Raw genomic sequence first — 25,622 nt, 5'->3', positions numbered from 1 at the left:
CACCTGATTATGTTTCATGACTATTTGTTTATGATAAAATGTTAATGAGCAACTTCTGTGCAAGCGTGAAATATCATACATTTTCTATTTCTTATTAACGTTGAAACTTCTGTGTCCAGGTTATTATCCGCATGTGCAAGATCATCGATAAGACGTGCCTGTCGCCGACGCCGACGCTGGAACAGCACCTGATGTGGGACGACATCGCCATCCTGGCACGCTACATGCTGATGCTGTCCTTCAACAACCTGCTGGACGTGGCGGCTCACCTGCCCTACCTGTTTCACGTGGTGACGCTGCTGGTGGCCACAGGGCCGCTCTCGCTGCGCGCCTCCACCCACGGCCTCGTCATCAACATCATCCACTCGCTCTGCACCTGCTCGCAGCTTAACTTCAGCGGTGAGGGCTGCATACACAGGGAGAGGGTATCGAACTTAGGTGTACCTAGTTATGCTACAAGGAAATAAAAAATACATTACCAGTCAAACAGTTGGATTTTTATACAACTGGCAGAAATTGTAATAACTTGTTATAATAAGAGCCAGGATCTTGTTAATAAGAAAGTCCAGGCATGACCGATTTTTCACGCACCATTCAAATCAGTCTGTTTTGGGTTTCAGTGGCCATTTCGCTGGCGGTGGTGTCACTTGTAGGACCAGGGGAGTGCAATATCAGCGCTACTCAAAATGATTTATCTAACGGCGCCCTTAAATATTCTTCTGCTCAGAAAGAGATTTTTGTATAATAGAGAACATCTGTGGATAAATATACTGGGTACTGGAGTTTTCTGTAATATGAAATACACTGGTCTCTAAAATCCGTGAATTTTGGACACACCCCTGCAGCCCCTATGGTGAATTCATCTAGACATTGTCACTTTATAAACGTAATAGTGTTCAGTATTTGACCAAACACATTGTTAAAAATGTTATTCCTAACATTCCCGGACATTCTGTCCTGCTGCGGATTCCTGCGAATTTTAACATAATCCGTAACTTGCTGTTAGCTAGGTTCCAAATGAGAACCCGCAAATTTTCCAAACCGCGAATTATCAGGGGTTGACTGTACTTTGTAAAGAGAAATTCTGCTGTGTATGCTTTTTTTTCCCATCATGCAGAAGAGACCAAGCAGGTGTTGAGGCTGAGCCTGACCGAATTCTCCCTGCCTAAGTTTTACCTGCTGTTCGGCATCAGCAAAGTGAAGTCCGCGGCCGTTATAGCGTTCCGCTCCAGCTACAGGGATCGCTCTTTCTCGCCGGGATCGTATGAGCGCGAGACCTTCGCACTCTCATCCCTCGAGACGGTGACAGAGGCTCTGCTAGAGATCATGGAGGTACTTGATCATAGAAGAATACTAAAGGCCTGCCGATCAGAAGACTTTCTCGCTATACAAAATTCTTAGTAGTAGTAATATTAGATCTGTTTTCTTTTTTTCTTTTCTTAGGACACACTTCCTGTTGGCTTAGGTTTAAATGTCCTGGAAAATGTTTCTTTTGCAGCCTAGATAACCACAGTAGCATGTGCCTGCTGAAACAGACTTGTGTACCAGTTCCATTTACAAAAACGTGGCCTTTATATTTTTAGCTGATGCTTTGAACACTTCCTCAAATCGCTGCTGTCAGGTTATTTTAGCAGCTTTGAAGAACCCATAGGGTTTTTCCCACACATCACATACTCAAAACGGTTTGAAGTGGATATTTAATCTAATAATTACATATCAAGGTCCACTTATTGTCTCTTATTGTTTGTACAAGCAGATACACACCCCTGAATTAAGTTGGTCGGTGTTGGGGTAATTTGTCATTTGTGAATAATGCAGTAGTCATCTCTTCCTGTCAGGCTTGCATGAGGGACATTCCGGGGTGTAAATGGCTTGATCAATGGACCGAATTGGCTCAAAAGTAAGTTGCCACCCACTCTTTCACTCAGACACTTTACTCTACTCTGTTATCCAAAAACACATGATGGGATCACATGATAGACAATGAGTCACTTTCATGCCAGATTTGTAATTAGTCAGCATGTTTTTTTTTTTTTTTTTGTGCAACTCTGTCTACAGATTCGCTTACCAGTACAACCCTTCTCTACAGCCCAGGGCCCTGGTGGTTTTTGGCTGCATCAGCAAGCGCATCACCCACGGTCAGATCAAACAGATCATCCGCATCCTCAGCAAGGCGAGTCACATGCTCATCAGGCTATTTTCGTACCTTGATTACGAAACATTTCCTCAAGAAAGCAAAAACACAACCAAGCACCGATCGATTATATCTCTTCCATTAACTTTCTTCGTGCACTAAATAACGTGTGTATTACTGGTTTGCTTTGGTAGCATCAATGGATCTATGGGATTTCTGTGCTTTTAAGACTATAAGATTTACATATTCAAACATATAAAGCTGCTAAGGTTAGAAGTCCATGAGCTACATTCCTCAATTGCTATTTTATAACCACCAAATGTACAGGTTTTTGCTAAATGCCATAAATGTAAATATAATGTAAATGTGTTAGAGTCAGGAGTTTCCTCCATCATGTATTCCTCTCTAAATGTATTGCTTGCTGTTGAACTGACTCTGAAGTGAACGCTGGTGATGAGTAGATACCACCAAGGGCCAATCGAAACCAGAGCGCGTGCTCTACCCTGATTGGTGGCTTGTCCTGTTAAGTTTTTATCCACTCAGAAATAAAAAAGGAACAACATTTGACTTTGAAATTTAGTGAGGTAAAAGTCTCCCGAAATGGAAATACTTACAATACTAAAGTACAGATAAGGGTAAAAGCTACTTAAGTACATTAACGAATTACATTCATGGGGGAAAAAATGGCCCGGAAACTTGCTGGTTCTGGTGCGCATGTTCCTGTATCTCCTTTTTGATGGAAGGATGTGACTGGGTTGTATGGAGCCATTGATGATGATGTAAGTTAATTAGCCATTTTATCACATTAAGTGACTTACTAACATGAAAGGTTTTTTTTTTTTTTTTTTTTTTTAATCTGAAAATTAAAAAAGCATGACTTCCCCACAAGATATGAAGTCTCGATATCAGATGACACACTGTGCTCATTCAAAGCCATGAGATACTTAGATTGTGGCCTCAAATCTTTTAATAGGTAATTAATGCTCTCACTATACAGTGTTAAGTGGATGCTGTCTTTTCATAGACACATGAACAAACACTGATAAGAAACCCACTGTATAATGAGCCATTAGTAATACGATGATGTATGGAAAAGGGAAGTATCGATTGCATATCAGATTGCAACAACAAGCTTCGCAAATATTTTATAACGTTTAAATAAAATAAATTACCACAAAATTCTGAATGGCCTCAGAATGCATGGTAACCATAGCAACACCTTGTATCCTAGTGGAGGCAGCTCAGGTGTTTCTAGCTAGCTAACTTGGCAGAGCTTTGTTGTTAGCTAAATTTATGGAGGCGTGATTATGAATTTTGGCAGTTATTATTAAACTAGTTGATATATTGTTAAAAAATTTCATGAAATATGAGAAGAAAAAAAGGAATTTGAACACTCGACCATCACTTGGTGGTTTCAGTAGGCCTTGAGTGCTTGAAGTTGCCCTGTTTAATCTGATAAAATAAAAATAATAATTAAAAAAAGAACGATCTGCTTCTGCGATAACATAGTGCATTTTGGCTCTAGAGGTAATGGCCCTTCAGCCAGACTTCCTCAAAATGTGGTTAAATAGCTGTGTAATGACTAATGTACCCTTTGCTTTGTGGCCAGGGCCTGGAGAGCTGCTTGAAGGGGCCGGACAGTTACAACAGCCAGGTGCTGATCGAGGCTACGGTCATTGCTCTTACCAAACTGCAGCCCCTGCTGACCAAGGTACACCATCAAATCAGCACGTGCACCCACTGCATCACCCACTGCATCACCCACTGCATCACCCACTGCATCACCCACTGCATCACCCACTGCATCACCCACTGCATCACCCCCTGCATCACACACTGCTTAAAGTGCCATACCAATAAAACAGAATTGAATTGGATTTAACACTTTATCACACAATGGATTGCACACTGCAGCCCATACTGTTAAAAGCGATATACCAATAAAACAGAAATAAATTAAATAAAACACTGCATCACTTATTGCACCACATGGTGCACATTGCATCAATCACAATACATCGCTTACTGCATCTCACACTGCATTGCACACTGCAGCACACACTGCATCTCACACTGTTAAAAAGCACTATGCCAACAAAACAGAACTGAATTGAAAGAAACACCGCATCACACACTGGACCACACTGGACCTCACTTTCTTAAAAGCACTATGCCAATAAAACGAAACTGAATTTACTGAAACACTGCATCGTACACTGGATCACACACTGCACCTCACTCTGTTAAAAGCACTATACCAAAAAAACTGAACTGAATTAAATGAAACACTGCATCACACACTGCATCTCACAATGTTAAAAGCACTATACCAATAAAATGGAATTGAATCACACACTGGATTGCATGCTGCATCGCACACTGCATCTCACACTGCATCTCACACTGCATCACATTAATAATAATACAAAAGTCTAGTCAGTTTGTAGTAGCGAGAATTCAGTCATATGGATACAGTAACTGCATGATGGTTAAAGTATAGAATTTGTACAATGTTAAACTGGTCGCTTTAATTTAGACACAATATAAAATTGCATGTTTAGGGTATGTTGTGTAAATTTTTCCTATATGATAGTACCGAGTTTTTAAAATATACTTTTACATCCTGTTAATCCTGGACAGGATTCGCACATGCACAAGGCCCTGTTCTGGGTGGCTGTGGCAGTCCTGCAGCTGGACGAGGTGAACCTGTACTCGGCAGGGACGGCCCTGCTGGAACAGAACCTGCACAAGCTGGACAGCATGCATGTCTTCAATGATAAGGTGCGGTTTATTTACAATTCTAAAAACCAAATCTAAGCAGTAGTAAGCAAAAGAAAAATGGTTTCAACTTTTCACTGATATGGTTTTGTTCTATAAAATACACCTTTTTTTTAATAACATCATGTAAAAGTGCAAAAAAGTCGTGTAACTATAATATGTGTGAAAATATAATTGTAACTAGAATAATTCCATCAGACCATGGATGGTTGATTATAGTTACACTTATGTTCACACGTGTAACTATAAGTGTAACTATAATAACTCCATCAGACCATGCATGGTTGATTATAGTTTTTTCAGCACTTCCTGAACTTCTGGTTCACTCTTTTCATGCTTCAATGTAAAGAAAAAAAAAAAAAAACACAAAAAAAAACCTGTCCATATTTTGGATGGGGCAGAGCACTTTGGGTGTGGTTCAGGGTCAATAAGCCCATCTATAAACTCTATAAGGTGGTAAAAGTATACCATAGGAGGTTTTGAGTGATTTTTGGTCTTAGGCAGTTTATTGAAAGCCTGACATGATGCCATCCTTTCTGCAGAGTCCCGAGGAGGTGTTCATGGAGATCCGTAATCCTCTAGAATGGCACTGCAAGCAGATGGACCACTTTGTCGGCCTCAACTTTAAGTCCAACTTCAACTTTGCGCTTGTTGGTCATCTGCTTAAAGGTGAGCCGACTGAAACATTTTCTGTTGTAAGAACTTCACTTTAAGTAGTGCAGAGAATCGAATATGCTTTCACTCCTCTCCCACTCAGGCTACAGGCACCCTTCCCCCACTACTGTGGCACGGACGGTGCGTATCCTCCACATGCTTCTCAGCCTGGTGGGAAAGCATCGCAACTGTGACAAGTTTGAGGTCAACACGCAGAGCGTAGCCTACTTAGCTGGTGAGCGTCGATCGCCCTGGTAATTTCAGCACCGAGAAGCTGCTGTGTGCTGTCTTTCTGACCACACTCTGTTTATTTCTGTTCGTTACACTTTATCTCAGCTCTGCTCACTGTGTCGGAGGAAGTGCGCAGTCGGTGCAGTCTAAAACACAGGAAGTCCCTGCTCCTCTCTGATGTCGCCATGGAGAACGTTCCTATGGAGACATACTCGCTTCACAATAGTGAGCCTGGTTGCAGGTGTGAACCTCAAGATTTAGTACACGACTTGTGACAACTATGACCCATGTGTATTCACTTGACTTCTGAGCTAATCAATGCAAACTTGTCATTTTGATTTCAGGACGTTGAGAGAGAGCCATCCTTGGGCATCTCCTAAAGTTTCAGAGCGATACTTGGTTGCAAACTATCCAATCGTGGGCCAGATCAGCCCTCGGACACGAAAATCCATGAGTCTAGACCTGGGCCAGCCTTCTCAGGCGAACACCAAAAAGCTTTTGGGTAAGGCTGACACGGCGTGTGGGCATGCACACACACACACACACACACACACACACAGCCTAAAACAGGGATGCCAAAAATAGACAAAAAAAATGTCAGTGAAAGATGTTTCTATTTTTAGATCATTTCTATTTGACTTTCTTTCCGATGAACTTGAACAAGCATAAACTGTGAAGCAAACTAATTGACTTTCATCTACATAATATCCTGCCATTGTCAGTAAGTCAGCTGTGGCCCTATTTGTGGAATAAAACTAATACTAAACTATAAAAAATATATATATATAATAATTATAATAATAAAAAAATGGACCAGCTTCATGTTTTAGTAGAGGTGACTGATATTTCTGTTTTCATTGTACCTCGTACTGTAAGTTTAATTGAACCAAACAACTGTCTGTCTGTCTGTCTTTCTCTTTGTCTGTTTTTCTTTCTGCCTATCTATCTATCTGTCTGTCTGTCTGTCTGTCTGTCTGTCTGTCTGTCTGTCTGTCTATCGATCTGTCTATCTATCCTTACTTACTTACTGCTTTCAGTAGAAAATCTATTCTCTATCTAAATCTATTTTCTATATAGAATTATTATTAAATTATAAATAAAGGGAATCATGGAAATTGTTATATTTAAATAATGAAACATTAACTTTTGACCCAAGTTAATTTTTTTTCTGATCATACCGTATAACCATTGACCAGATAATAAACAGCATTAATTTAGTCTGAATAAAGCCTATAACAGCCTCTTGTGTGTCTGTGTGTGTGTTGTCAGGGACGAGAAAAAGCTTTGACCACTTGATATCAGACACTAAAGCACCAAAGAGGCCGGAGGTGGAGTTTGGAATCACCACGCCCCCGAAGATGAGGAGAGTAGCAGAGAACGACTATGATATAGGTGCGATTTTTGCATGTGGGTTTGCCTGCAGCACTTTTAAAGTAAAGAATAGATGTTAAAGACACCAGCGTGTGTGTGTGTGTGTGTGTGTGTGTGTGTGTGTGTGTGTGTGTGTGTGTGTGTGTGTGTGCATGTGTGTTATAATTGAAAGTAACATGTGGTTTGAAAGTATGTGGTCTGAAGATGTCATAGACAAAAGAGTCCCGGAGTATTAATTTGAACCGCACACTTCTTGTCAAGACATTGAAGGGAAATAAACACAGAGAGACTGCACATAGTTTTAAGATTTCAGATACAATATGTGAACGAATGTTTGTGGACACCTGAGCATAAGATTCGTATGTGCTTTTTGAACATCCCATTCCACAATCATTCCCCATTAGCTGTTATAATGAGCTCTACTCTTTTGGGAAGATGTTCCACTAGATTTTGGAGTGGGTTTGTGGAGATCTGTGATCATTCATACACAAGAGTGTAAAGTCAGGTACTGATGTAGGTGAGGTGAGGAGGCCTGGGGTGCAGTCAGTGTTCCAATTCATTCCAAATGTGTTCAATAGGGTTAAGGCCAGACCTCCATAGCAGGAGATCTTCCACTCCAACTTATGTAAGGCACATCTTCATGGGGATGGCTTTGTGCACAGGAGCATTGCCATGCTGGAACAGTTTTGGGTCTCCTACTGCATTTTATACAATTGTGTCCCTCTAACTTTATGGAACAATTTGAGGAAAAAATACATATGGCTGGAAACGTGAGGTGTCCCAATACTTTTGTCCATATAGTGTACATTTTTCTATATCTGTTGAAAGGATCAAAACTTCACCATATATCTGAGCACTGTTATGCTGTGATTGGCAAGCAGAACAAGTTGATTTGTTTGTTTTGTTTTTACTTTAAGGTTTTCCCCAATAAACTGATCACAATGATCAGGTGATGGTGATGATCAGGTTTTAAAATGAAGCTTCTCACTCACCAGCTACTTTTAGCTAAAACAAATCAGATTAACAAAGACACACACATCCCTTATTACCAGTTTGCACCTTGATAGTAAAACTTCCTGTCTTGTGCTCCTTTGATGACTTTTTGCACAGGGGTCAGTTACCCTAGGCAAGTATGAGTCTTTGCTATTGCTTCACTGTAAATGAACCAGCACGCTGTTATTTTTTGCATAGTGAGGTACATGTAAGGCAGATATGTGCGGATGCTATACAGTGAGGCTGTATTTAATATAACATCATGACTCATGACTTGACTGTAGTTTTTAAGAACCTCCCCAGCAAAGTGAGTAAACTCAATTTATGAAACCTACTGTAAGTAAGCCTCCATTTTAGCAAGTGAGTCGACAGTGTTGCCTGCCATGGTTGATTTTTTTACCCGCATTTTGCAGTTTGGCAGCTCATTACAATCCCATTATGATCCCTGATGAGGATGATATAAAATATAGATGATGCAGCTTCACCTGCTTTTTTACACAATTGGCAACTTAAAGCGAGATTCAATCTTAAAAATGGAAAAACGATGACTAAAACGATCCGCTTGCGCAAAGATGTCTAAAATCTCATTAGCGAAGTATGATTTTATGACGTTACCATACGATGTCAAATAAAATCTACACGATACCGGTTCTCAAAATGTTCACCATGCTCCTGAGCCTCACTCGGTGTAAACTCTTTCAATATTATTTAATTTTTTTCACTTTCGACTTTTGGACATCATGAGATTTTAACTAACACTCACAAATGTCTCCTTTTGTCTGGGGGATTTTCCAGGCCATGACACATATGCACATATATTTGCATAATTTTAGCAGACATCTACATCTAAATAAAGTGTTCTTTAAACACCGAACATTATAGTGAGTGAGTACATTTTCTGATGAAATGTACGAGGTGATATCAGAAAGTTACGGGACTAACTCCGATTATAAGTATTTTATTTATCAACATTTACACTTGCACAGCGATTCAGCGCTCCCAGCGTTCCCGCCACTTCTGGAATGTGTCCTGGAAGTCTTCTTTTTCAAAGCGTGTCAAGCACCTTTTGTTATTCGCTCTTAATCTCCACAATGGTGTCGAAACGTCGACCATTGAGCTGAAGGCGATGTCAAAAGTAGTCAAATATGGCGAGTAGGTTGGGAGAGAAAGTGAGATCATGTGGACTCTTCTCCGACGATCATCATGCACAAGTTGGCGAATGGTTTCGACATTTTCGGGGGTCGAGCTCGTTGAAGTTCTTCCTGATCTCTCGTCGTCTTCCAGTAATTTTCTTCCGCTCTTGAAGAACGCGTGCAAACCGAAACACCTCGAATGACCAGTACGTCAAACGTATGTCGTGTCAAACGTCTTTGTTGCGGGTTTGCTCTGTCTAACTCGCTGTTCATGATGAAATCGCAGACGTGGTAACTCGCGTGGTCAGAATAGCACCAGTTAGCACCATTAGTCTCAAAACTTTTTGATACAACCTCATACTATAAATATATATTGTTTTATTTGTACAGAAACTCAAAGAATCTCTCAACACCACCACCACCTGAGGAAGGTCTCCCTGTCCGAGTCCAACATCCTCCTGGACGAGGAGGTCCTGACTGACACGAAGATCCAGGCGCTTCTTCTCACTGTTCTGGTGCGAGCTCATCTTTTTCACACACTTTCACCATCATTCGTATCGGTTCCTCTATCTGGGCATTTTTGTGTGCTGATCCATGTAACATATTTGCTTCCTGTTGTTTTTTTTGCCTCCTTATCTGCATCTCTGTTCCTCTACTTAAAACAATTTCAAGTGGTTTCATAAGCTGTCAACTTCCCCATTTTAAAAGAATATTGCAAATAAAATTTTTTGTAAATCATTTGATGATTTTTGGTGTTTAAAATCGAGCATGATCAAAAGTCTGTGTATCTGTTGTAGGCAACTCAGGTCAAAAACACCACGGACGAATTCGCCCAGAGAATTCTCTACGAGTTTCTAGCCGAGGCCAGCGTCGTCTTTCCAAAAGTCTTTCCTGTCGTGTAAGTCCAAGAATCGATTCATAGTGAATAATAACACGCCTTCTGTGGCATTTCCACTAGTAAATGTCATTAAACTGCAAAAAAACCCAAAAACTCAACTATAACCAGACGTTGGAAAAAAATGCCATTCCGGCAAGCCCCTCCCCCAATTGAAACATTTGCATACGGGAACACGATTGACTGAAAGTTTATGATGTAATAACACCAAGCACATATTTAGTGATCCTTTTAACGTAAATAATCCCTCTGAAAGCTTTTCACATATTGCAACTTTGTATAAAGTAATGCTAACTTGTTTTAGGATCGCTCAGATTTATTCATTTTATTTGACGCTCGCACATTGCAGTCACAACCTCCTGGACTCGAAGATCAGCACTCTGCTGTCCATGTGCCAGGACCCGAACCTGCTGAACCCCGTGCATGGCATCGTACAGAGTGTGGTGTATCACGAGGAGTCGCCACCACAGTACCAGCCCTCATATCTGCAGAGTAAAACACACACACACACATACACACACACACTCTGATCCTCTATCATACTGTACAAGCATTTGTAAGTTGACATGACTTTTAGGTATTAATCTGGACTTATACAACATGATTTGGACATGATTTATGTATATTTAAATTCAATGCAAATCACAGTGGGAGAGGGTTATTGTTACAGAGCTTTTGTTATTTATACTGTATATTTGTAATCATTACTATCAAGTTCACAAATCAAAAAAGTGTACATACTAAAAAATATAATATACCACATTATTTTATTTCTGTAATATTGAGTAAATGGGTCTCTTTTTTTTTTTTTTTTTTGGAGTGACGCACTTCAGTGTAGAGAAATATTGGTGCACCATCACCCCTCTTCTTCATTTTCTTTCTCACCCACAGGTTTCGGATTTAATGGACTCTGGAGATTTGCTGGGCCTTTTTCAAAGGTAACGAGGCGTTATTTCTCCCCTAAAAAACAGGAAGTTGCCGAGCTAATCCCGTCTTAGAAAATTCCCTCTTCTGCTTTATTTTTACTGGTGACGAAGTTGAATGACTCCGATATATATTTATACACAGACGATTTCCAAAAACGAGAGTTTTATTAGTGGTTTTACTATATTCCTTTTTTTATCTTCCACACTAAATGTGTAATGATTTTTTAACGATTTTTTCCCATTTAATTATTTACTTTCTGTATTTTTTTTCATATTCTAATCATAAAATCCCCCATAGAAGTTTGACTGTACAGATAAACATTTCGTCCAAACGTTTGTTGGTGAGTGATGGCGCAGCCTTTCTCCTGCCACCCACAGCAAAACCAGATCCCGGACTACGCTGAGCTGATCGTTAAGTTTCTGGACGCTCTGATCGACACCTATCTGCCGGGGATTGATGAGGAAAGCAGCGAGGAGGCGCTGAGGACACCCACGTCTCCGTATCCACCGATGGCCCATAGCCAGCTCAGCATCACTGCCAACCTCAACCTCTCAAACTCCATGACCTCTCTGGCAACCTCACAACACTCAGCAGGTTAGTGTGCAGACACACAAACACACACACACACACACACACACACACACACACACACACACACACACACACACACACACAAAACCCAGCATGAAAAATTGCATCAGCTGTTCTTGTTTCTTGCTGTTAGCCCACACAGTGTGACTGCAGTAACAGCTTTAGAGGCTTCAAGTGTAAAATATATATGAAGAGCATTTTAAACCCTGTTTTACATTACAATTCAAATGGCTTTTGTTTTCTTAAAAAAAAAATTATTCAATTGAACCCAGGGACGTCCTATTGAGCCATCCGTTTTGCATCGGCCTCATTTGAATATGGTCATTGCTTTGTGTTTGTTTAGGGAGTGTTGTTCAAGCAGCTATGAAAATGTTTCCTACCATTAACTTGGCGCTAATGTCATCTTGAAACATCTCCTCAATGTGATCTATCTTCTATATCTTAAAGAATTCTGCCTTGAAATTACGCAGGATTTTACAATACAGTAATATAGAATGATCTTTATATTGGACATTACAATACAATTGACACTATCTGGCCAAAAGTTTGTGGACACATTGCCATATGGGTTGGTATGTGCTTTTTGAACATCCTATTCCACATTTAGTCGCGGTTTGCTGTTATAATAACCTCATTAGATGTTCCACTAGATTTTGGAATGGGTGTTAGGAAAGTCATGTAGGTGAGGTGTGGAGGCCTGGGGTGCAGTCAGCATTCCAATTCATCCTAAAGGTGTTTAGCAGGTTGAGGGTCAGAGCTCTATAGCAGGAGATCTTCCACTCCACCCCATGTAAAGCAGATCATCATGGAGCTCACTTTGTGAAGAACCAAATGTCAGGTGTCCCGATACTTTTGTCCATATGTAATAATATATAAATAAGTCTATATATATTTTGCAAAATAATCCGAATGAAAGTATATTATTTTATCTTATGCTTTCACAAGCATTTTTTTGGTATTATATTGAGCCTTTAAATTCATCCTGGTGCAATATCATGGTCAGGATTAGTGAGGCGGAGTCAGAGGCGGTGATTAAATTATTCCTCCTTGCACTGATCTCCATCTCTAAGCAGTTCTCTCGGTGCGTGTTGTCGCCCTGCAGGTGTTGATAAGGAGAACGTGGAGTTGTCTCCGAGTGCTGTGGTTCCCACCAGTGGACGCGTGAGACACGGCTCAGCCAGCCACGTCCAGAAGCAACGCAGTGCTGGCAGCTTCAAGAGGCCAAGCATCAAGAAGATCGTATGAGAACAGGGCCCTCTGCTGGGCCACACACACCATGCTGCATTTCTACATACACTCTTTCCTTCTGCTCCTCGTACTCGTATTTTTTTTACTTGTTTTTTTAATTGTCCTCCTCACATTTTCAGCCATAGTTTGCCTAATGATCAATAATTAAAAAAAAATTATAATAAAAAAAGACGACGAACTCGGAAAGAGGTTCTCAAATGTTGGGGAACCAGTCAGTGATTGAGGAGAGATTTTCATGTTTATAAACTTTCTTTTTTTTATGCAGCTTTTTATTTGAATTCTAAACCAGGTATCTAAAGGAAAAAGCACTGAGATGTATAATTGCAGACTGTTTTGTGAGCTTTTTTGTTTTTGATCTTAATGGAAAGTATTAACCAGGTTTTAGCTCTCTTTAGTTTTATAATGTATTTTAGTTTTTCTCCACAGGGATTATTTCTGCATATTTTCTGCTTTTTTTAAGCAAAGTTTTTTTGTTTTTATTTGGGATCAAATAGCTCCGTTAGCACACGCATCACACACGACTGTATATCCACAGAATAATTTGCACTTACTGTGAGTGTGTGTGTGTGTGTGTGTGTGTGTGTGTGTGTGTGTGTGTGTGTGTGTGTGTGTGTGTGTGTGTGTTCAGTCCTGGATTGTTTCTGGACACTTGAGGGCTAATGACATTTTAATCAATAGATAGATCAAAGAAAGGCTTTAACACTTTTTATGATTGTTGGTGTCAGATGATCTGAGAAACTGTTGCTCTCCAGGTGATTTTTATACAGATTAGTCTGACGAAATGGTGTGAAAAACATCAAACATCCAGTGATCAGTAGTTAACTAAGTGGAAAGACCATATTGATGATGAAAGAGGTCAGAGAGCGGTATAGCCGGGTTGGTTGGAGCTGACAGGAATACTATGATAACCACTTTTGCACAGTGGTGGTGAGCAGAAAAGCGGCTCAGAATGCAAGAACCGGAGGCTACAGCAGGCACTCTTGCTGGATAGTAAAACTGGATACAGTCTGGTTTTCAGCAGTCTCATTTTGGGCAATCCTCTACTCCCAGATTCCTGTTTTTGGCTGACAGGACTGAACCTAATGTGCTCTTCTCCTGGTGCAGCTCATCCGCTTCAAGATTTGGTGAATTGCTATATTTAGAGAGGCTTTTTCTGCTCACCATGTTTGTAAAAAGTGGTTATTTGAGTGACTATTGATTCCTGCCAGGTCAAACTAATTCTAGATAAAACATCAACTAGATATTCATGACAAAGTTTTGACTGAACGTTTAACCCTTTAATTTTAAAAAATCTTTTTATTTTATTTTTTATTGTAATGTATTTATCCCTCTGATTATTGCTTATTGCACTATATGATACTTACGTTTTGATCCTAAAATTACTGACTTAAAACAGCACTTAATCCGAATCAAACCATTCATCGTTTTTGATACATAAATCGAAAGCACGTTGACTTATTTATTTATATGTATTTTTTTCTTTTTCTTTTTTTTTTTTTACTGGAAAGCCAAGTAGTTTAATTAAGATTAGTATTTCAATTCCACACATCAGTAGTTAAAACATAACCAAAATCTATACAGCAAAACTTTTTCCAGCGATTTGTCAGTATCAGGGATTGGTTAATACTTGGAACGATTCTATACTTGAATTAGTTTCTCTCGAAAAAAGGAAAAAAAAAAAAAAAGTGAAGGAATGCGATTCTCACGATCGCCTGTAAGAAATGTGTAAACAAATGTCTCGAAAACCAAAGTCACGGATATTGGTGAAATTAAATCCAAGATTTATTTTTTAGTCTTTTAGCATGTGTGTGTGTGTGTGTGTGTGTGTGTGTGTGTGTGTGTGTGTGTGTGTGTGTGTTTAATCTCTCGATTGTTGGGACCAATTCTTAATTAGCAAGTATTATAATAAACGAGGGTGCTAGAACGTCATGGTAGTTCAGCGGGGAAAAGTTGCCAGTTGTAACGCTTTCGTTATTTTCTGACAGCCATGAAATATCATGGAATGCAAGAAACCCTGCCCTCCATGTTCTGGTGTTTCATTCCTGCATCGCAACTAGTGCTCCCAGGGTCCGAGCCCTGACCGAGTTAAAAGAACGAACAATGCGATGCTGTGCTTTGTGCTGATTTAATCCGTTCGACTATGCGATTCCTGATTTTCAATGAATTTGCAGTTTCTCGCACATGCACATTCCTTGCACACGGGGAGTTCTGATCCAATCTGCACCTTTAAGTCTTTGCTAGTTTCTTTATGGTTGTATTTCTGAGTCTCAGAGAGGCTTTTTAGAACAAATAATACTCTATGTGGCTTTTATTCTGCCTCGTGTACTAAAAGTATTCATTCTACAGACATTTGCAGTTGAACTTGCTTCAAATCCTGAGGAAATTGCGTACAGTTCAGGGGTTCTGTTCGAAGGCCCGATGTGTTTCTCAGGCAGACGCTATAACACAAAGGACTTCATTATTTACACTTTTTTTTTCCGTTCAAATCCATTTGCTCTTCTCAGTGCGACTCCGCATGTCGCATGTATGCGTGTTATCCACTGTCCACTTCCACTAAGTCATGCCAAGTTTTTTGTAATGAATTTTTTATTGATTATGAATGAATTCGGAGAGGAAAATGAGGTCAGGCGCCACTGTGCAGGTTTTCGTGTTGGAGAAAGATTACAGAACTTATTTGATCTTGTCAACATACAACATTTTTCTGACTAAGCCATAGGAAGGCAATGCCTTCGCTTGACCTTATAATGTCGATGCGTGTTCATTATCAGAGCCGATTATTGTGATGAAGCTTTAACCACAGGTTTAGATTGTGGGGGGGAAAATAAGTCAATAAATAGATGGAGGGAAGAAATTAAGAATATTGGTATTAATCAGATAACCATTAATGTATGCAGGTAATATGGCTTTGCCCTCACCGTGAAGGGTGTGTGTTTAGCCATAGACTTTTTCACAACACCTTAACGAATTAAAAGTGTAATTCGCAGAAGTTATGCAAAACTTTTTTTTCCATCTATTTCCTGTTTTTTTTTTTTTTATGCTTCACGACTGTAAATAGTTTTGTGTACAAAAAAAAAAGAAAGAAAAGTATATTTACTACAATGTAAATACATGTGATGATATATTGTATTATTTAGCTTTTTGTAAAAGACTTCATTGCTGTACATGTATAATGGAATCTGTACCAGAAATGGAGACGTCCATCATGTTCACAGCACGGGTGTAAAACCTCGGAGGATTTAGACACTTGTACAGAAACACGGTGTATAATAAATTCCAGTTAACATCAGATTTCTGATTTACACCTCTTACACTAATAAAGTACTTTCTGGCCAGATGTCCTCGGCTTTATCTGGTTATTATTGTTAGGATTATTTGAGTAGCTGTTTTATGGTTAAAAAAAATAAATAAATTAAATTACATGGTGACACCCAAAGGCCCAAAATATGACATTCCATCACAATACATACAAGGATATGAGGAATGTGGTGTTTTTTATATTGTAGTTTTGCCTAAAATGCAATGACTATAATCTAACAAGAATACAATTTTAATTCACTGGTCTGCACCAAAGTAAAGAGTAAACACTAACTATTGTAAAGAATCAATATATAGAAACAATAGAAACAAAAGACATTGTCTCTGACCTGTAATTGGGTAAAATCCAGACATAAGTATATTACAGCCATAATATAAATATAGTATAAAAGCACAGAATGCTGTTAGAGGAAAGTAATCAGCAATTTTTTAATTTAAAATTACATTTTGTATTTATTCATGAACAACTTGTCATTTTTTTTGTCATATTTTAGTTACATCTACATCTGTTGTGGAACTTCTGTAAATCTGGCATTTTCAAAATTAAATTTTTTTGTGAAAATGTGAAAAACGAACCTCTTTATCTTGAGACAGCGATATATAAATAATTTAACTGAATATGCATTTTTATAATTTATAATTTAAAAAATATTAAATGTTTAAAGAACATAAGGTCTTTGATGCATAACACAACAATAAACTGAACATGATTTGGGATTATGGTAAGTGTTACATTTCTTCCTATGATTTGGAAAATTTCCATAAAGACACACACATTTCCGAGTTTGTTACTGAATATCAAACCGCTCCATGATGAACATATAGTGCAGTGTATATATAGTAGAAAAGCCTGTAATAGTGGTGTGTGTGTGCTTGTGTGTGTGTGTATAGAGTAGAGAAGCCTGTGATAGTGGTGTGTGTGTGTGTATATAGAGTAAAGAAGCCTGTGATGGTGTGTGTGTGTGTGTATATAGAGTAAAGAAGCCTGTAATAGTGGTGTGTGTGTATGTACAGAGTGGAGAAGCCTGTGATAGTGGTGTGTGTGTGTGTGTATAGAGTAGAGAAGCCTGTGATAGTGGTGTGTGTGTGTATATAGAGTAAAGAAGCCTGTGATAGTGGTGTGTGTGTGTATATAGAGTAGAAGCCTGTGATAGTGGGGTGTGTGTGTATAGAGTAAAGAAGCCTGTGATAGTGGGGTGTGTGTGTGTATATAGAGTAGAAGCCTGTGATAGTGGAGTGTGTGTGTATAGAGTAGAGAAGCCTGTGTTAGTGGTGTGTGTGTATATAGAGTAAAGAAGCCTGTGATAGTGGTGTGTGTGTATAGAGTAGAAGCCTGTGATAGTGGAGTGTGTGTATAGAGTAGAAGCCTGTGATAGTGGAGTGTGTGTATATAGAGTAAAGAAGCCTGTGATAGTGGTGTGTGTGTGTATAGAGTAGAAGCCTGTGATAGTGGTGTGTGTGTGTGTGTGTGTATATATAGAGTAGAGAAGCCTGTGATAGTGGAGTGTGTATAGAGTAGAAGCCTGTGATAGTGGTGTGTGTGTGTATAGAGTAGAAGCCTGTGATAGTGGTGTGTGTGTGTATAGACTGTATAAGACTGTGATAGTGGTGTGTGTGTGTATAGACTATATAAGACTGTGATAGTGGTGTGTGTGTGTATAGAGTAGAGAAGCCTGTGATAGTGGTGTGTGTGTATATAGAGTAGAGAAGCCTGTGATAGTGGTGTGTGTGTGTATAGAGTAGAGAAGCCTTAATTATAACCGTCGTTATAATTAGCGGCACGTGCGCCAGCAGCAGGGTAAGACGTGTCGGGTAGTTACTGTTCGCTGTCGCGGGTTTTAAGGTGAGTTTTATCTGTGTTTTCTTATTGTTGTATTGTTGTATGTAAACCAAATATAGTTAGTTTTTTATGTTGTTTTCCGGTAAATTTGGGTCTTTGCATCTGGAACTTGAGAAATTCTGCGTTTCGAGCTATTAGCGGGTAAACTCGGGCTGTTTGTGACCAGAAGTGACGTTTGCGTTGGTAATTTTTTAGCAGTTGTTTATTTAGATTGAGTACTAATAAACCTGTAAACAAAAACACAAAAAAAAAACATACCACACCTGTACCAGACTTCATTCATAGATATAAGCTATTAATGATTACTTCGCGAATGAGTCGACTCCCTGATTCGACTCTGGAGAGCCGAGTCATAAATTAGACTCTGGTGAATCGGCTCTAGGATTTCGACTGTTTTAGTAGAACGTTATATGATATGGTATGTAATACGTGATATGAGCCGTAAACATTTGTTTCTTAATGATTCTGCAATTATTTAAATTAATTTTTAGGTCTAAAACACAAATTTAGTTACCAATATAATTAGGCAATTTATGAACTCTGGTTAAACGATGAAGAATGTGTTGGTGCTTCAGGTTTAAATACATTTCTTGCACTCTTGTTGTTCTGTATGTTGATCAGCCAACCTTCCACCTGACTAGTTCTGTTCTGATCTTCTTGTGTAGTTCTGACAGATAATCCTGGTGCCAGTGATTTCGAGAATGCTGCAGTCTCCTCTTAGGCCTCTTGTGTCTCTATCAGCACTTGCTCTGCTCGGCTGGTGTTGGTACACCTTTAGGAAGAAGAGGAACCTATGTGAGACAGCTGAGGAAGAATTGTTTGTTTCCTCTGCTGCTAGAAAGCAAAGTATGGTGGAGAATACCTCTGTACATGGCGCTGCTATGAATGGCAGTACACTGGCAGCACAGGATGCGAATATTCAGACACAGCATAAACCTGATGCTGATCAGAATCTTGACCATCACTGGTCTCAGCTTAGCAGTACCATGGATGACTTCTCAATCCTGCCTGGCACCTCAGAAGTTGCTATTCTCACCTCCACTCCTATTAAACAACTTGTAAAAGGAATTCGCCCAGAACCAGAAGGGGAGGTTTCCAGAGCTCAAGCGTCTCTGCTTCTGGCTGAGAAGCCAGAAACAGAGCCAGAAAAAGTGGACGATGCAGATGAAGGTTACTCGGATTATAAAGCGATCGAGACAGAGTCTTTTGCAGAGCAGCCCACAGGAATTGTGTGCCCCAACGAACACGGAGTCACAAACGTCTCTGAAAAGCGCAGCGAAAGAAGCCCAAGCTTAAGTGAAGCCGACGTCCCGGTCGTCGAGGTCAGCAACGGCGCTACAGAAGAGATCACGGCGGTTGGCGGTGGCATTTTAAAAAGAAAAGGTCATGCAGAACGAAGGGTGACGCCACAAAGCCAAGAGCAGCCAAAGCTTCAAAAAGAAATCGACAAGAGTAACAGTTCAGTGGACACTAAGAAAGATCTTTGTGCACTTTCTAAGACAGTAGAGGAAAATGTTCCTTTAGAACACAGTCTGAGTGACCCCCCTCCGACATCGCCAGCAGGGGAGGATTCGGGTTGTAGCACGTGCCATTCAGAGGATGGAGGAGATGCAGAGAAAACTTTGAGTAAGTCTCCAGCTATGGAGAAGACGTCAACTAGTGGTTCAGCAGCTTCCGAAAGTTGCCATGACCTAGCCCGAAAAAATGAAGAAAACCCGAGACAAAAGTCAGACACCTCTAGAGGTCAGTCCAGTAATGTACAACTGATACAGCCCTTTTTTTTTTTTGCCCTTTTTTGAACAAATTATTTATTCTCTATAGTGTAAAATAGATTTTTTTTTTTTTTTTTTTTGGGTGGTAGTTGGGGGTCAGAGGCCTGAGATGGTTGGTTTTATCAGATGCTCTTTACAGGTTCTAATGGAGGACAGCGCGTGAACGGAGAGAGCAGGTTCACAAGTAATCGAGGCTGTCAAGCTAAGAATTCGCCTCACACTATGTGGAATATCCAGGTGCCAGCGGTAAGCATCTACTGAGCTGCACTCGGGTTTATCTTCATCACTTAAGTGATGGGATTTTTTCCGTGCTATATATATGTTTTTTGTGGCAGCATCTCGTTGGGCGAATAATCGGAAAGAAAGGGAAGTACGTTTGCTCTCTCAAGCAAAGTTCTGGCGCGAAGATCTACGTGTTTACTCTTCCTTACACGTACGAGTTTCAGATCTGTCGTATAGAGGGTGAGTTTGCGTCCCCCAGGTTGCTTCAGTGGTGACCAATCTTTTCTCAAGCGTAATGGCGCTCTGTGTCCACTAGGAGGCAGTACTGAATTTCTAATTCTAGGCTCTTCCGCTCAGGGTCTGAGGTGCAGGTGGAAAAAGCTCTGGCGCTAATCAGGAAAAAGTTCAAAGATTTGGATCTGAGCAACCGGCTGAGCAGTTTACAACCTGCTGCAGTCCATTCTTTACCCGTCACGTCCTGGGTAAGTAAGTGGCTGCTATTCATACGTCTGTCAATAATGTGTGCATATGAAGATGAAGGAGAGATGATAGGCTTTGATTGTTTATGGGATGGAGACACAAGGTTACTTTTTTTATATGCAGTGTCCTCCTAAACCTCAGGTTGATTTTTGCCAGTTCTATATACAGGGTTTTCGCAGGGTCTTAAAAAAAAAAAGAAAGAAAAAAAAAAAAAAAAGATAAAAATTGAAAAATCTAAACTTCTGGTCTTAAACTTGCTGTTCTAGGTCTTGAATAATTTAAAATGGGTTTTAATTCTCCAAAGTCTATGCACCTCGACCTCTAATGCTCATTAAAATGCTACAATATTTTTGTTTGTTGCAACAAATGAGACCAACATGCAACAGCCAATCAGCTTTCAGTTATTGGAGCGAATCAATTGGATTGTACCAAAGACAAACAGATTTTATTTTTCAGCTTTGGTGCAAAATGTATTTAGGGTTTATTCCCAGTTGCTAAAACAAAGGTCTTAAAAAGTCTCAAGTTTGACTTTTGTGGAACCCTGTATATAAGAATCTGTATTATAATATTTTGCTAATATAAAATATATTACCCCCTTTTATAAGCCCCTAAATAAATCTGAAAACAGTCAGCATGCCATTAACGGGTTGAGGTCGAAGTTTTGTTTTGGACATACGAGTTGTTCCCCTCGAATTTTGGCAAATTGTCTTAATGGAGTTTGCAGTGTGCAGGGGGGCATTGGCATGCTGAAAGGGAAAAATTAGTGCACATACTATTGCCTGTATCCCCCCTGTTTGTTTTTTTATGGTGACTCACTTGAAACATGGATGACCCCTGGTTTTGATTACAGCTTTTACCTCAAATTCTGAAGAAATCTATTTTGTGAATAATTTTGCAATATTTCGCTTCGTATGTGCTTTCATCTAGCTGCTGCTACCTCAGGATGGATCTGTGGAGGTCATCGTACCACGGGTGGAGGCAGCAAACTACCTGTTTGTTCAGCAGCACACACACCCCACCTATTACAGCCTGCACACTCTCACAGAGCAGATGTTCTTCTGCTACAGTCATTCAGGATGCCCCAGCCTGCCCACTCCGGTGGAAGGTATCCCACGCTGACACGCTTTTTGTCCACCTTTTCTGTTGGGGTTTTCACCTTTCACCTTTTTTTTTTTATTTTTATAAACACAGTATATGCAAATAGGTCATTTTTTTTGCTTCAAAGTACAAGTCAAGTCAAGGTTATTTCTATAGCACGTTTTTTACAACAGACATTGTCTCAACGCAGCTTTACAGGATGTAAGGGTGAAGGTGAACGATGTGTGTTTATCCCTGATGAACAGCCATGGTGACTGTGACAAGGAAAAACTCCCTTAGATGTTATGAGGAAGAAACCTTGAGAGGAACCAGACTCAAAAGGGGAACCCATCCTCATTTGGGTGACATCAAGAGTGTGATTATAGTCTTTAAAACAATACAAAACAGCAGAGAGTGAGAACTAACATGAACACTGGAGTGTAAGATTGTGAGTAATGTCCTTTCTAGTCTTATACAGTCATTTGAGGTTGTGGAACCAGGAGCTACTGAGCAACTCATAAAATAGCTCAACATTTGTGATCATCAAAGATCCAACACCAGCTTCTTCATGCCAGAGCCTTTAAACAATCAAGGAGGTCCAATGTCCAAACTCCACATGAAGTGGGATCCAAATGAACTTCAAGTCCCAAAAAAAGTTGGGACACTCAAATTGAAATAAAAACAGAATACAATGACACTGTTACTAAAAAGACACAGCTGGAGGAACATTTTGGGGTAAAAAAAAAAAGTTTGATGGGCAGATTAGTAACATGACTGGGTATAGAATACGTACCTCTGAGAGGAAGAGACTTTCAAAAGATGGGCGGAGTTTTAGCAATTGGACAAAAACGATATATAGGAATAACGTACCTAAACATGAAATTGCAAAGATGGTACATATCATCAAAAGATTGAGAGAACCTGGAGAAATGACCCATCTCAACTTTTATGGAATTGAAAGTTTGTTTTTATCACAGCAGGAGTTTTATGTGCGGCCCCGTCTCCTGATGGCGCCTGGTGGAGAGCTCAGGTTATTCAGCATTATAAAGACTCCAACACTGTACAGATCAGATACGTGGACTACGGAGGCTACGTGACTGTTAACCTCACTTCGGTCAAGCAGATCAGGTGATTGCTTTTTTTCAGTTTTTTTTTTTCCCCCTCCTCTGTTCAGGCTTGTTTTTACAGCCCGTGATCGAATTTCAAACACCTAAAATGTTGCTTATTTTCTGCAGATCCGATTTTGTTTCTCTGCCTTTCCAAGCATCTGAAGTTTTGCTAGACAACATCGTGCCTTTGCCAGGTATGTAAGAAGTGTATACCATATATTCCTCACGTTCTCATTTATTCCTTCATTCTTAAGTAGAAAAAGTTGCCAGCAAATCCACAAACCCTCAGAATTCCCTTCCCTTCGATTTCTCAGGACAGGGGAAGTTTTCCGCTGAAGCCAAAGAAGCTCTTGAGGAAGTAGCACGAGGGATTCCTTTAATCATGAAGGTGAGGAATCGATATCCTGAACATTCCTCCTTTTTGTTTTTGATCTCCTTTTTAAACGGATAAAGCACCGGTAAGTGTGTTCACTTATTTCTCCTTGTGATCAATAGCGGAGGTTCTCAGTATTCTGCAGGGCGATTTTAGATTTTTGTAACGTCTCTGTTTTGTAGGCGCTACACACGTGCTTCCTAATTACTTTTTATAGAATGTGTGTTTCTGTTCTTAGGTAACTGGAAGCCAGAACGGACTGCCCTTAGTGCACTTGTGGCGACATAACGAAGAAGAGGTTTGTATCGATTTTTTTTGTAGAAATTAAAACTGAGATTAAATTGAGTAGCCTAATTGGTATTAACCAAACACGAGGCACATGGTGTCTGGTGTTATCCCGCGCGTATTGTCCACACTGATGTTTTCATTTGAAAAGGCCTATTTTTCTCTCTGATTTGGCCTTCCGTCCACACTGAGACTGCGTTTTCAGTCATCGAAAACATAGCTTTTTGAAAGGTCTCTCCAAAGTGGATACATTTGAAAACGGCATTTTTTTTTTTCCGCACCACGGTGTGGACTGTGAAAACAAAAAGTAAATACTCCAGACGGAAATGACGCACGTCGAAGCGTCTTGCGGTTTTTCGCCCGTGCGCAGTACAGGAACAGACGCGTTTTCAGACGGTGAGGACGAGCACTTTTTGGGAATCGTTTGAAAATTATAGTGTGGACACGGAGTGCCGAATCTGGATTAGTGTAGACGTAGCATACACTAGGTCTATAAGCACGGTGTCACACTGATACCAGTATTAGTATTGAAGCATCCCCACAAACTGAATGAACAATCTTGGATTATATATTTTGAGGTTTTTTATTTATTTATTAAAAAAAATAATAATTTACTTGACATAATGTATCTTAACAAATATCTAAATCCACGCCCATCTTTTTTTAATCAAAATTGCAGTAATATTAAATGTCAAGGCAGTTTTCTAATAAAACTGCATAATCTTCTGTTCTCTATTGTGTTTTCTTCTATACATGATTATATATCGCACTGCATCCTTACTCAGTAAAGATGAAGACGGCGTGTCTCTCCTATGTGCTGTTGTAGATGATTTCGGTGAATGGAGTGTTGGTGGAGCGTGGGCTTTGCTCGTGGTTGGACAGCCACTGATCGTGAAGCCACAGCACTGGTCTACTTCACCTCTCCTCCCTTTAGTCTTCACTCTTCGCTCACCTGGGCTTTGGTGTGCACACATGCATTTTCATCAGTGCTCTTTGTATTGTGCAAGCATTCATGCACTTTACCTTTTTGTTACATATGAAATGAATGTGACCTTCCCCGAGGGAGGAAAAGAGAAATAAAATGTAAAAAAAAAAAAAAAAAGAGGGAAACAATCTTAAGGTTTGATTGTAGCACATTATGGTACATGTATTCATATTTCTGTAAATGTAAAATTTTAATTTATAAAGTTTTGTGGTGCTTTATTTGTATAACTGAGGTACATCTGAAAGTAAATATACTAATTATATCTAATTACTTATTGACACTGCAAACACCCCCTTTTTTTTTTTTTTTGTTGTTGTTTTGTTTTAAACTTGCACATCTTTTCCCATTTTTATATATGGGAGATCTTAAGTACGATGTGAATGTAATATGAACTTTTTGCCTTCACACTACTGATTTAAAGCACAGATTAAAGAAAGTTATCTTGCTAAACTTTTCTTGTGGAGTAACTTTTCACTCCATCGAGGGTTTTTTAAAATTTTAAAATTTATTTTTTTATTTTTTTAAATCACATCAGTTTTAAAAAGGTTTTTGGCTACAGCTTAAACAATAAATGATGTAGTTATTAGTTTTGGTTTAAGCCCACGCACACAGACTACATTTTTAGTCCTAATCATTCGGGAACATGTCTGTTGTGTGAAGTATTTCGAAATCTGTGCGCAGAACATGAAGGTTCTGCAAATGACAAGTTAATGGAGGAACAACAACAATGAAGACATTCGCAACAACAAATTCGATCAGACGTTTAAAAGGCCGTTCCCACGCGGAGCACGATCACTGTGATGCTTTATGAGATATTGGAAGAAAATTCTGAAGTGATTCAGGATACCGGCAACGTGGAAATGCGGTCTGAGGCCCAGAAGCGAACAGCCGTTGGTGTACTGGTGCACAAATACCCACCAACAGCCGCTTTCAGTACTGTACCTGCCGCACACTGCGCAAGCGTAGAGCAGTGAACGTTTGTTTAGTTCAGCCTCACGTGTTCGATGAGAAACGAAACACACTAACTTATGACTTTTAAAGAACAACTCGCATGCACTTTTGAAAAGCCAGAATTAAACGTCAGTTCTGTAGGCTATTGGATTTTTTATTTTTTTAACCTTAAAATTGCATTAACTTAGTTTTATTTTAAAATTTAGGAATAATTTATTTATATAGTCTACTTTGGTTCCACTGGTAAACCGTTTTATT

The 25,622-nt window shown here is 39.6% G+C and overlaps 2 protein-coding genes across 3 annotated transcripts in view; both read left to right on the top strand.

Moving 5' to 3' along the window:
* nf1b (neurofibromin 1b) overlaps positions 1–16,289 on the top strand; it is an 81,654-nt gene extending 65,365 nt beyond the window's left edge. Inside the window, exons 41-57 of one of the 2 annotated variants that reach the window (XM_046860614.1) lie at positions 120–399; positions 1,118–1,332; positions 1,839–1,900; positions 2,059–2,173; positions 3,744–3,845; positions 4,775–4,915; positions 5,455–5,581; positions 5,670–5,801; positions 5,903–6,038; positions 6,142–6,299; positions 7,067–7,189; positions 9,685–9,809; positions 10,092–10,192; positions 10,539–10,681; positions 11,081–11,127; positions 11,494–11,710; positions 12,810–16,289. In XM_046860614.1, the coding sequence (XP_046716570.1) occupies positions 120–399; positions 1,118–1,332; positions 1,839–1,900; positions 2,059–2,173; positions 3,744–3,845; positions 4,775–4,915; positions 5,455–5,581; positions 5,670–5,801; positions 5,903–6,038; positions 6,142–6,299; positions 7,067–7,189; positions 9,685–9,809; positions 10,092–10,192; positions 10,539–10,681; positions 11,081–11,127; positions 11,494–11,710; positions 12,810–12,952 (2,367 nt within the window). In that variant the 3' untranslated portion in view covers positions 12,953–16,289. The other variant, XM_046860615.1, reaches the window with a different exon arrangement.
* Positions 16,290–17,903: 1,614 nt separating this feature from the next.
* On the top strand, positions 17,904–24,863 carry akap1a (A kinase (PRKA) anchor protein 1a). Its single transcript, XM_046860454.1, has 11 exons — positions 17,904–18,113; positions 18,776–19,853; positions 20,022–20,128; positions 20,218–20,344; positions 20,462–20,586; positions 21,512–21,689; positions 22,639–22,789; positions 22,897–22,964; positions 23,085–23,158; positions 23,382–23,441; positions 24,255–24,863. The coding sequence occupies exons 2-11, from the start codon at positions 18,812–18,814 to the stop codon at positions 24,315–24,317; spliced, it is 1,995 nt and encodes a 664-aa protein (XP_046716410.1). The 5' UTR covers positions 17,904–18,113; positions 18,776–18,811; the 3' UTR covers positions 24,318–24,863.
* The last annotated feature ends 759 nt before the right edge of the window (positions 24,864–25,622 follow it).

The sequence above is a fragment of the Silurus meridionalis genome, chromosome 11 (assembly GCF_014805685.1).
Source record: "Silurus meridionalis isolate SWU-2019-XX chromosome 11, ASM1480568v1, whole genome shotgun sequence".
Classification (NCBI taxonomy): domain Eukaryota; kingdom Metazoa; phylum Chordata; class Actinopteri; order Siluriformes; family Siluridae; genus Silurus; species Silurus meridionalis.
Note: the sequence above shows the minus strand (reverse complement) of the source record. Positions and strands in the feature narration are given on the sequence as shown.